This window comes from Platalea leucorodia (genome assembly GCF_965183815.1).
Source record: "Platalea leucorodia genome assembly, chromosome: 1".
Taxonomy (NCBI): Eukaryota; Metazoa; Chordata; class Aves; order Pelecaniformes; family Threskiornithidae; genus Platalea; species Platalea leucorodia.
The window spans coordinates 153,547,850-153,561,535 of NC_138823.1; the positions used below are offsets into that span (position 1 = coordinate 153,547,850).

The 13,686-nt window shown below is 36.2% G+C and overlaps 1 protein-coding gene across 8 annotated transcripts in view; it reads right to left on the reverse strand.

Annotated features, from left to right (window-relative positions):
* The window catches only part of PARD3 (par-3 family cell polarity regulator), a gene marked incomplete at its 5' end in the record, with an annotated part of 469,207 nt that overhangs the window by 206,988 nt on the left and 248,533 nt on the right, over positions 1-13,686 (reverse strand). For all 8 annotated transcript variants that reach the window (XM_082311551.1, XM_082311553.1, XM_082311552.1 and 5 more), the window contains 2 exons: positions 5,051-5,433; positions 6,812-6,937. In XM_082311551.1, the coding sequence (XP_082167677.1) occupies positions 5,051-5,433; positions 6,812-6,937 (509 nt within the window). The remainder of the gene's footprint in view (positions 1-5,050; positions 5,434-6,811; positions 6,938-13,686) is intronic.

Genomic DNA, 13,686 nt, shown 5'->3' on the forward strand with positions numbered 1-13,686 from the left:
TATGAGATTATAAAAATGATTCAGAATAAGGAGTGAGATAACAGTACAATAAAACTAAGCAGAAGGGCCAAACGCTCTCTGACAATAATCAGAGCAGACACTCTCCTTCCAAGCATTTCAAGTTCCTGCTTTTTCACAGTAGACTCTTTCTTGAGATCCATGTACGGATGGATGATTGCTGAAATAATTATCCTACTGTTTTATGCTAGAAAGCAGTTTTTATTAAGGACTGGACTCATGCAAGAGCTGAACAGCAAATATGCTTTCCTTATTGTCAGGGGCTCCACTAAACTAACCAAGACCATTTTATATACTTCCCGAAAAGTTCTTTTACTGCTCCTAGTTTAAGCCCCGTATTTTCAGAATTTGTGTATGTGTAGTCAGGGTAACTGTACGTGCAAATGACTGCGTAGAAAGCTGACTGCTCAGCTGTCGGTAAAAATTTTGCAGCCACATGCACAATCAAGACAAATTAATTGTGTGCCCATTTTTGTACAGTTGAGTGATTCGGAACAACTTTTTTTCTCCAAGCAAAGCTCAGACCTCTCAAGAAAATCTTTGATCAACCTAATAGAAACATTCTTTCCTTTTTGCTACAGCCTGCTAATAAATAGTGATCAGAAGTGTTTTTAAAAAATGGAAAGATGAAACTTGATGCAGTTTATGTTTCTTCGGTGGCTAATAATGCCCAAAATGATTTGCTCCACTTTTGAATCTCATTTCTCAAGGTCACTTCAGTAATTTAGGAATCTACACGCTTCGTTTCAAAAGTGACGAACACCCATACTGCATCTGAACAGGAATTCTAAAATCAGTCTAAGAGAACATATCACTTCAAAAGAAATTTTAAATAAAAATTTAAAATGTCAGTTCAAAGTCTGGCTCAAGAAACTGTCTGGGAAAACAGAAGAGTATGATGAAAAATGTATGTAAATCTGTACACTTCAGATACATGATGCAGGATATCTTACAGACAAGTTCAGGGTCCTGTCTTGTACGCTCTGTTATATAAACTCAAGTAAAACAAGTAATCGTCCATATACATGCTTTACTCCATAGTAAATATGATGCCATTTTAAACTGGCATACTCCTAAACTACCTGTGGCATCTTATCTGCGTCTCTAATGACTTCTTGCAGAAAGGAACTTGGATGTGGCAGAGTTGAGCGTCACTGCGCCCTAACACTGAGTGCCCAGTCACCTGGTGGGACTTGCAGTGTTTAAGCTCGGCTCTGTATGTAAGATGGAGCCTTATTAACCACAGAAAGGCCTACAAGCCAAACAGGAATCCAACGAGAAACTCTGAAGAGCAGAGTCTCATAATCCTCCTCACATCTACAATTTAACCATTTTTCTCTGTTGCATTGCACAAAGGTGCGTCCTTCCTCTCGGGACTCACCATCTCCTAGGACACGGCTGCTATGCCCTTTCTATGATGGACCTGGTGATTCCTACAGCTTTCCTGCTGCAAGGTATCCTGCAGTTGCGTCACTCATTTCTTCCTCTTGAACCTGTACTATTTTGCAAGAGAGAAATATTCTCTGGGACAAAAAGGAAGAGATGATCGCAACTCCCATGGCCAGTAGTTAAGTCGCTCTCTGGAAGCAGAGAGATGTGGACTGAAGTCCTGATGCACTGAATACTTCAGACAAAAAATAGCAAAATATTTGGTGGAACTAGGACCAACTTAAAAAAGAAGAGCTCAGTTTTGACATTTTACCTCAAGAATTATATATTTAATTTAGCTAGACAAATATGTAGTTATAGATAGAAATGATCCAATGGAATGAGTATTATACTTAAGGGCAATCAAATAAAATGAAGCTAATTTAAAGACTGAGTACTTCAGGCTTGTCTTAGTACAGTGATGTCAAAACCAATATATATGAATATATGAATACAACGTCCAATTGAAAAGCAGTCTTTTGAATGCTTTAGTGAGTATCAGGCTAAATGCTGCGAGTTGCTCAGTGCTCAATGACTAAGCCTTAGAATCATTTTTTGTATAATTGGTTATTTATTATTTATAAGTGCTGGGCTAAATTTCTCTCAATTGCATTGGCTTGAACCCTTGCAGCCAAAGAAAAAACACTCTGGCATTGTCCTGGTATATAGGAGGTCAAAATTTATCCTAACACTCTGGGTGTTATACCGGTGGTCTTATTTTCTCTATATATTAGCTGTAAAGAACTATTTTTATTTATTTATACTTACTGTGTATCAGCTTACACCAAAATACATATAAACACAGGCTCACTGTCATCTCTTGTACTATCTTAATTTGTGTGAGCTATTAAGCTAGACTGTTATACAGCCTTAATGGCATTAGAATATCAGCAATAAACCCTACATCTATATGCTAGAAGTTCAGGCCCTGACCTTTAAGGAAAGATAAACAGATATCCATTTTCATTTAGAAAAGCCAACAAACATTCTGCATTGACTGAAACATATGACTGACCTTCTCTTCTGACTTTATTAAACAGCTAAATCCTATGAAAGTTCAGGTTATTTTAAAATGCCAAAACAGCCATAAATATTAAGAAATCATAATTACAGAAGCACGTACTGTAGGGTTATCTTACCATGTCATTTTATATAACAAAGCTCATGCAATATATAGAAACACAGCTGTAATAAAGAAGGTCTGTCTGTATTGAAAAAGAGTCGATTCTCATATACTACATCATTAACCAGAATGCACAGGTTAAATCGAAAGTGAATTTAAAGATGAAGCCTTACACGCTTGTATGCCTTAATGCACCCCACAAGGAGTTTTTAATCTAATGACGGTAATTGGTGAAATAACTGCTGTCTGTTAGCTACAAAGAAAGCATATTTGTTAAATATCTATAAAGCCTGTGTTATTACAACATCCTTCATTAGAAATAATCAAAGACAATCAACATCCCTATTGCACTCATATTTATAACAAACTACTTGGGGGCATCCTTAAGTGTTTCGCTTAATTTGTTGCTCCACACGTATGTTCTCAGAGTGATCAAATGAAAGGCAGAATGGGAGGACATGCCTCTTTCCACAGTGGATATTAACAAATGAAAGACAGCAATGATAAAAAGGTATCCCTCCTTACACATTTTTTTTTAAATATCATCATGCATGAAATACAGTACACTCAATAGTTTCTCTCTGTCTGTCTATAATCTGAGCTAGGTGCCATTTCTGCATAAGTAGTATTCTCATATAAGCAAACGGTTAGAAACAAATATCCCCTCTAAACTTTTGAAAGATACTCTAGATATGGATTTCAAAGCTTACACTAGTGTAAGAGACACCAAACTTCTCTGGTGTGAACTACATGTTAAAGTATCCATCAACAGGTAGCAAGCACCTTCTTCCAAAACCATCTAATATATTGGTGCCAGCAAGGATAAATTACATTATAGAAGTGGGGAGAGTATTTATGAAACAGTATCCAGTGCAAGAGGACCAAAATGTAACCTCACATCACAGCCAAAGAATCCATAACACATCAAAATTATATTCTCCTATCTTACGAGCAGCTGTAACGCCACATTTGTTTCATGCAAAAATATTGTATTTCCATATTCCGTATTCATTTGCTGGTGTTTTTAAATTATATGAAATATATATCTCCACTCCTGGCTAAGAATTCTTTTATGTAATGCCTGAGTGATATTTCTACAAGCTTCTGGAGACACAAAAAAATAGGTAAAAATCACTGTAGTGACTGAGAGCGTATTTGTACGCACAGTGACTCCTTACTCAGCCAATAACAGTAAGTTTTTCCAAACAGGCTGACCCGAGCTGATGGCCTAGAGAATTTATTGAAGAAGCATCAACAACAGAAGCAAACTGTCAACTCAACCTTATGTCATCCAAGTTTGCAGACCTTAAAATTCAGCAACCAGAAAGAAGCAATCTGGTGGTTCATGTGAAGTTCATACAACGGAAAGCACAATGATAATGTGACAAGTAACCTGGTACCTGTGAAAACTGTAAAATCTCTACCATTCAATGCATTGTCTTTGATGTGTTTCGATAAAAAGATTAATTAATAAAAATTATTAACACTAAGCACATACAACATCCTAAGGGGAACGTACTTTGAGTTCATGGAGAATACTGTCACATGGGTAAACGTTTTGCTGTGTAATATAAACCCTATTCTTGCTCCTCGAGATCAAATTATATCTAACCTTAAACATGCTCATTTTAATACCATAAAGTTTACAGCATGTATAATCCTTTAAAAAAAATCATTTCCCAAGAGCTAAGCAATACTTGCATCTAAATGTCATTTTATTATACTTCGAACTATCTTAAAAGCATCTAGATGGTAACTACAGAAAAATAGCAAATTTTCTCACTAAGGACATTTAACACATCATAAAAATTGCACAGATGTACCAGTACATCTACACGTGCACATATAATACAGATGTTGAGATAAGCACGCACTGCTTTCTCCTCTGCCTTTAAATAGTCTCTCGCCCCCATCCAAACTACATTAGCGTAAGGCCTAAGATAGGAAATATCACATTACATCTCAACTGTTTAAACAAAGACTTTCACATCCCTGTGGAATAAAAAAAGCTTTAGCTGGAAATTAGAAAGTCCAATTTACCAACTGGATTCAACACACACTTAAAATCCAACGGCAAAACCGCAGTTATTCAATTTGAAAAGTCACGATATCTGTAAAGTACAGAACATGGGCCATTTTGACTTATTTACTTTTATTAGTTAAATAGTTCACCACTCCCTGGGTCTTGGCCAAGAGAATTTGCAGCACTTACTGCACTTCTCTATTAGTTGAGAGACAGAAAACAATGTTAAAGCACTCTTCAAAATGGCCTTCTGCAAACACACTGCACAATGTGAATGCACGGTTGGACTCCTGGGCATGCTGTCAGGGACAACTCAGCCACTTGGCTTCAAAAATCTATCCATCGCTTCCGCTGTGCTTCTGCAAGCTGGCCTCCCCTATCCAATGGCACTGGACACACGTACATAACGCTACGCACACATACCTCATGGTATATAAAGGAGCACACTGCTGCCTTACCTTTTCTCAGCTGTATACTGAGCCTCTTCCCTATCTTTTTGGTGTTATACCCACTGTTTGCAGTGGAGGTGAGAACTTTCTGAGGTGATGGTACCAGGCCCGAGGGTGGTTTCCCTGATGAATTCATACTATGAGGTAGCTGCGAGTAGGAGTCTGTCTGATCGGACGGGTTACCCGCTCGAGACATTCTTTGTAACGTGTGAAGTCCAGAATTGTTAATACTTTTCCCGTCGGCATACTGGGAATCGGGGCTGAACCGGCTGGAGTAGTACGTGTTCTTCTCGCTTTGGGACAACTGTTCATACTGCTCTTTATTTGCTGCGGGGACCACGTGAAACCAAATGAACGGCGTACGCATGGCTTGGCGAAACATATGCTGTGCTCTAGGTATCAAAATGAACAGAAAATTAGCAAATTAGGACTGGCAGACTACAAGACATTATAAGCATAATTACTGATGTTAATTAAGCAACACGAGCTGACAGACACATTGCACTCAAGCATAAACCATAAAACTTGAATCTGTTCACTAGTCTACTTGGTCTGCTTTTTGCTAAGGTTTATTGCCTTAGGGTAACACAATGGTTAAATAGGCTTAACAACTAATGTACCAAAAACTGGACTCGGAAAAGCAAAAATCTTAACCACAATCTTCAAATGCAGACAGTTCTATGGCAGGACTGCAGCGTCCGTTTGTTTTGAACCTTGATAATTGCTTCTTCAGATACAGTAATCACAGTGACAACAGAATTATTAGAATGAAAATCACACTTTATACAAAGACTATGTATTTCCATAATTTGCTGAGAGTCTATGCAGTCTTGCAAAAGTCTAGTTTACACTTTACTTTTTGTAAGTTAGTGGTCTTTCAGAATACATGAAGAAGTAAGAAAAAAATGCTTAATCCTGCACAGACAGGCATTGGGCTCTAGGTCACGATCCAAAGCACACAAAGTCAACAAGACTCTTTACAGACTTAACAAATTGTGATTCAGAACCACAGAACAAGCAGAGAGAAGCTGCTTTCAACCATATGGTATAGGGTCGGGTTCCAATCCAGGTTAGAGTCAAAGAAATAAAAACCACATTTCAAATGTATATTAAGTATAGGGCGACCAGAATAAATGATATTCCTTTGGCCCTCAATATATTAGGGTTTTCAGAACAATATTATCATCGACATCGCGCATTTTCTGCATACCTCTTTCCTGCTTTCTCTTTCAATTGTCTGTGTGGGAACTACAACCTGATTTCATTTTTAGAAGTCTTTCTGATTCACTGTTTTGGGATTCTACCAAGTCCAGGCTTCGACTGAGCAAATAATTATGAACTCTCAAACCTCTCCAGGAAGTTTCTGCATATAGGACCTTTAGTTCTCACACATACAAACGCACAAATATTTTTAAAATGTTAAAAATAAAGTGTCCATGCTGTCCACATCTGTTGAACACGATGCATTGCACGTATAAGAGCAAAAAATCACATGGGAATTTCACAACAGTTTACCAATGCAAGAAGAAAAAAATCCGTAATATACAAAAACAATCAAATAAGCAGCGCATATACTCTAATGACAATAATTATCCTGAATTTTCTGTCGTTTGGCTAATTAAAAACCACTAATGTCCCTTAGTTTATCTATTCTTTTTTAGAAAGGCAAGCTTAGACAATTTTTTCTTAAATACTTTTTTCATCAAATTACTGCGAGGTGCAACATTAAAGATTAAATAATGCAATGTAACATGTGGTAAGTATACTTACTGTTCAAATCTCCTGTTCCGAAGGTCTCCATCGTTAATCCTGACAATACAATCATTCTCACGAAAAAGGTTTTCTTGTTCAGCTTTTCCACCTTTCTCCAATCGCTTTACCAGCAGCCCCAGGGTTCTGAAACATTAAGATTACAAATGATTACTGTTCTAACAATTTGCAGGATAGAAAATCCTACTGATTTAATATTTTATCATAATCACTACAGAAACTAAATTTTAAACCATCTTTACCTTGAAGTAGGATATCATCGTTTCAAATAATTTAGAAACATTACCTGAATTACTATCCCTTATCCATGAAACAAAGACCCTAGGCGAATCAAGCACGTCATTTAAAAGTAAGAACAAACAGGCAGTGTGATGATAGCATGTCCATTCTTGCAAAAGGCCTAGATTTCTGAGCAGTAAAAGCTCCAAGAAGCACCACACATCTAACAGCCAGCATCTTTTGTGCTAGTTAACTGAAGTTGAACAGTTTCAACTTAAAATTTGAATTTCAATTAGCACAGAATACCACAGCCATTGCTACTACTTCTGCGCAAGTGAGATGTGAGGTCATCTCACGTAATAAGCAGCCTATAATGAAGGGATGGACAGAAGATTCAGGAACTTCATGCAAACCAAATGCTTTTATCTTTAAGCCTTAACTTTTTTTACTAAACAGCAAAGAGGAAATTAAAAACTTAAATGCCATTTTTAATTCAGCATATTATCTCAAATTTATTGCTTCAGTAATGACTGAAGACAATTACCATTTGATAACCTCTGTGCAATGAGTTGGTCACCTCTGTCTAGTGCTTACCCACAGTGTCACCTTAAGGACATTCTTAGAGAGAAAAGGTAAACAAATAGTCAACCTGAAATTATGAAATGGATCCTGAAGCGTGGATTTCTGAGGTACTGGTAGGATAGTGTGAAAAGTCAATGATGTTTCTATACCTGAACTCTAGGTTTGAAGGAGGATTCAATCTTCAGGGTTATTCTTACATCGACACCGCATTTGATGTTTTTAAAGATGATCAGCTTTATTTTGAAATCCCACAGGACATATCAGTGGGTCAAATTCACATCATCCAAGTCAACAGCATTACTTTTTCAGAAGTCCTTTCAAGGCACGGCGTGGAAAATACTTGGTTGCACGGCAGGAATTGCAAGACCACATATGTCTTTTAGCCCAAGACTTTCAGTGATCATAGCACTTCAGTTCACACATACCTCAAAGCAAATGAGCAGTCAATGACGCTTAAAAGGACTCCTCATGCGCTCAAAAGTTATATATGCACTTGAGCACTTCATCAAGTGGGTCAGAAAAGTAAAATTAACTTTAACTTATTTCTTCCACTTTAAATTCTTCATTTACCAATTTATCATAAGCATATGCAAATAAGACATTTATTTTACAGAACAGTCATACGTTCTCTCCTACAAGGCAGATGAAGGAGTAAGAGAAACAATCCTAGTAGTATTTCCATTTTGGAACCACCTAGAGAGATTAAGATATGATGTTGAAAGGATCTATACATGTAAACAGACTGTGAGGAGAAAAACAACATAAAGCATTTTGACAACACAAATCATCAAATGAAGTTCGAGTCAGACATTAACATTTACGTGATACTACTCTGTTTCCAACTGATAGGGAGTACTTTGCAAACACCTAACACACTGCACCTTTGACCTGTCTGGGGTTCCCATCTGAGGTGAACCTTCTCCACCCTCATTTGGTTCCTGATGGACCACTTGAGTGCAGTCACGGATGCTAACTGTGACTGGGCTTGACTTTAGCTCAGCTGCTGCAATTAGCAACCTGTCTCTTTGCAATAGCACTGGTGAGCACAAGGACCAGAAAGATTCCATAAAGCTAAAGTATCATTTCTCTAGAATACATGCATTTCAGAAAAAAAAAAAAAAACAAACTTGAAAAACACAACCAATACTAGCGTGCATCTAGTCCTGTCCTTCCCCACCCCAAGTTGATATTCTTTGGGTTTGGAAAGTTCCACCTTTTGTAGATTCCTTTGAACAATGCAGCATCTCCCATTAAAAAGGAAAATAAAAAAAAGCAAAACCAATTTTCTCAAATTTCTGAAAGCAAAAACAATTCTTCCTTTTTTTTTTTTTTTCCCCCCCTGATCACCAAGGTACTGAAACACCTTGTATTATCTAGATATTTTGGGCGGTTTTCTGTTTGCCTTTCCCACAATCCTCTACTAATTTGCATGACAAAAAATTCTAAAAGTCCACAACAGTCACGTACTAACTTAATGACCACGTTGTGCTCCATTTATTGTTCTAAAATTTGCTGATAATTATGAAGGCTTGTTGTCACAGGAAGTAAAACAAAACAAATTTTTAAAATATTGATTAAATCCCTTTTTACTTCTGTTCACTAAAGTAAGCTTTGAGCACAGTCTCAAATTTTTAAAACTGATAAATAATTACAAAAAATAAATTTTTATAGAATGTTTGTTAGTTGCAGAAAGCACTAAAATAACAGTTGTGTGTTATGTTAATGATAAAAAGGAAAAAGACTTGTATGCCTTCACTACATTATTTCTATCAGAAAGATAGTTTTGGTACATATAAAACTGATGGTTAGAAAACAAGTTTGCGACTTTTTCACTTTTGAGCTGTTGAATTTCTCTGGGAAGACGACGTCTTTGAGCCCCAAAGTGAAGTTACTGAAGAGGATATCTCTAAATTGGGAAGAGATAAGCAAGCAAATATAAAATTGGGAATATTACATTTAAGAGAAAACCACCAAAATATTTGAGGGGGAAAGGAAAGAATTGTGCCTACTGTTCCTTTTCTTTCACTTCATGCCCAACAGCACTTTGATGCAGGTGTCTTCCTCTGGGATGCTCAAAGACAATTCAGAATTTGGATGCGCATGCAGTGCTTGCACGAGAGCGTACACAGTAACTGCAACAGGTGTTTTGTTTATATGGTTAAATATAAAAAATATCAAAATATCAATATGCTAAATATCAATACATATTCTACACAAAGTACAACACTCCAAGTTAATACTATGATAATACACTACACAAAATAATATGATTATTTTATCCCAATGTCTCCATGTACTTATGATTACAAAGTAATTCGTCTATCAATGGTTTCTGCATAGCATTTTTCTTGAAATGCTGCTTTCTACTGTTTCGCATCCTGAAGTTATATTAAATTATTAATGCAAGATGCACCTTTATGCATGGTTTGTAATTTCTTAAATTTACTTCACCTAAGCTCTCAAATCTAGTAAAAATATTACTAATCCTAACCAGCAGTAAAATAATGTAACACATAAATAAACTACCAGTCAAAATTGCAAATAATCTCATTAAACAAAGGCTACCAGTTCTACTAATGCAAGATTGCTCATCTCAGACACAGCATATGGTGCTCATGAGGATTTTGCTTTTTAACAAATGTTAGAGCTAGGTTAACCAACGCATATAAAGCTAACGTCACTGAGAACAGATTCAAGGCTGGATGAACAGCCCGAGTCAAATTTGAAACCAGGATCCTCACAGCGCCTTTTAATTTAATCTTTTTCTATAAACACATGGGGCAAAAGATCCCTTTAGACACAGTTCCAGAAAGAATTTCCTGAATGCAGTTCTGCATAGCAGAGTAAAACTCTCCTAGAACTTGCAGAAAATATATGTTCCTGAAAATTTTAGTCACAAAAGCCTATAAATTTCCTACGGTATTTCTTCAGCATGTTATGGTTAGATATAAGAATATGACTCTAAAAAAAGGCATTATGGGAATTCATGTTTGTTGTTGCAGTAACCGGAGATAAACAGAGTAGACCTGATATTGCAAATATGCAATAACCTAAAAACTAATTGGATTTTTTCTTCCCTGCTGTATGCCACCACCATTAATCCTGATAAGTGGAGATGTAGCTCTACTACAGTTTCAATATTACGTTTCCTACATTAAGAAAACATAAATTTTGAAAGCTTGTAAACTAATCTAGTATAAAATAAAAAAGTCAGTATATATATTTGTTTAAACACAACCATGTAGCATACAAATATATGGGTGCATTTGAGTTTGCTTAATCTTGTCCAGTTAAAGTAAGTCAACACATTTTATAACATAAAGTCTTCCATTAGAAACATTTTAAAATATAACTTCTTCAAGAATGAGATTAAATATTGTGTGAACCTCTGCAAAACACTCTGCAAGTCTACACCCTGTCGAAACAATAATTATAAATGGAAATTTGGTACCTGCACTGTTTTAGACTAACGTTAGCTGACATGGGGACAGAAGGGGAACAGTATCAAAGCACAAAGCTCAATCTTTGTATTTATTTTAAATACCTAATTGGGAATGTAAACAGCTTAGATTATATTAGCATTTGCACCACTGTATTTCCACAAGGTTCATTACTCTAATTATACAATTAAAATAAACTCAGCTACATGTGTTAACATTTCAGTTCTCAGTATAAATTACAACCAATGATAAAACTAGAAACAAGCAGTGAATGTTTTATTGACAACTAAATTGCCTGAGTTAGTCTGGGTAGTTCTTTGAAATTGTGAACTCCCCACATGCCATCCAGCTGTATGGAAATGACGATAATTTGTCTTAATAAAAACTGACAGAGTAGATACTATGAGAGTAATAAAGATATTACATTTAGCATCTAGAATATGATTCGGCCATCACTGCCCATTGTACGTACACACTGAAGTTATTTACCTATTACCTGCAAGCTAACTGTAATATAATCAAATCAGACAGAACAGAAAATAACCAATTTAGATGTTTATGTAAAGTCACTAACATGAAAAGGCAAAAACTAGGTTAAGGGGCAAAAATAAGGATTGATTGAAAAGCTGACGTGTAGCGGTTTCACGCAGTGAAAGATCTCTGAGAAGTTCTACAGGAACATAAACACGGTGTAAATTTCCTGAGATTTGGAGGCCAGAGTAGGCAAATCAGCTTGTTTGTTCAAGTTAAATTATCATGGCTGATCAGTGCTAAATTGGACATAAACTCCGTTGTACAACATTGACGTCATGACGCTACTGTGGAGGCATTAAAATAACCTTATCAGCTTTCACGCCTGAAGTCCAGAACCAATTTCCAATCTTTGGTAACTACTCCTCAGCTTTTCAGCTTGAATAATACTTCAAATTAAGTTTATATAACTTTTTAAAGGCTGAGATCAGACAAGGAAAGCCTTGAATTCAGCTAAAAGAGTGAGGAAATGGTACATTCACACCACAGGGAATCTCTTCCCAATGCATATGTTTTTGAAAACCATGGCTACCTTTGAGACTTAAAAGACTGGAAATGCAGGAGGGGAATAAATGGAGATGCAGATAACACATACCTCCTAGATGATCAAACAGAATGCGATCATTAGAGAGGCACCTTGAAGGCAGTACTAAGGACTCTGAGTATAGACTATGGCCATTAGATATTATTTTAGTTTTCTTTGTATCTTGAGTAAAAGACGAAAACTCTTACAGTGAAATATGAAGTGATTTATAAACTCTAGAAAATGAGGGGCACTTCCACTAAAAGCAAAAACAATAAAAGAACTACAGAACAGAAAAAAGTACAAACAATTTTCTAGTATGGGGATTGTGCGTACATCAATGCCTACCTTCATTTGAGGGTTTTCATTTTTTTAATAAAATCTTAAATTTGTCATTTAAACTGACAAAAAGCAATAAAATTCAGTGTCTTATTTTTCCCATTCTTCAGAGACTTCCTTAATATTTTTAAGACATTTAGGATATATAACATAAAAATACAGATTAAATATTTTCAGCTGCCAGGTTTTAGCTGTACAGTTTCTCATGGATTTTGTGGCATGCATCAATAGGAAGAACAGCTGGCAGAGCCCTACATACTGCTCTGCATCAAACTAACGTGTCTGATACTTATTAATGGATGTATTTTATGGGGTTTTCAGATGAATATCCAAATCCTTTTCTGTTCTGTTATACTAAGTAGACTTCATAGCAGTCTTGGGACTATGGGATTATAACTTCCATATCATTATTCACAGAGACTTCTGATGTTATTTCATATATTATTTGTGTCAGTTGAATCTCCTTCCAAAGACAGACATGGCAGGACTCCGGAAAAGCAGCTAGGGTACAGAGCTTGAGAGGATTTCAAAGACTCTTAAAAGTAGAAGAGGCCATATAACAGTAAATTATGCTATAATTACTATTAAGCTTGCAGAGGAGAACTCAATGCAACCCCACTTATGCATCAACACAGCATTCCCCATCAGCCAGGATTGCTCAAATGCTATTCTTAAGGGACTGAGTGCTTGCTCTCCTCTCTGCAGCACCTAATAAAAAGGAAGGATTGGTGCTAAAGGCAATTTTGCACAGACTTAGAATTTTCTTTCCTTTTATGCTGTCCTCTCATTCATTTCCTCTTTGCTCTACTCTTATCTAAACACTTTCCTGTTCACTTTCTATTCTGTCTTTCTTTCTGCTTTCATTTTCATGCGTCCTATTCTGCTTAGCACTGCATCTACGCCATCGCAAAAATGTGCAAGCAGGTTTTGCAGACAAAACTTTTATCTTGAAAAGCTTCACAACCATAAGATGATGAATATATATACCCCTCCTCCCTTTTGATAAGGTGAACAAACTGTTATCCAAAGCATATGATCAAAAAGGCCAATAAAGGACTGATAAACTTCTAGAAGTAAAAACAGAAGGATAATAAGGAAACATATCCATAGAAGAAAGTTTGACCACGTCTGTACCAATAGTACTTTTCCCATAGAATTATGGAGATTATTTTTTTTTCGCCCATTTAAAAATGTCTCAGTTTTACTAGGAACAGAAATAATTAGTAGCATCTATATAGACG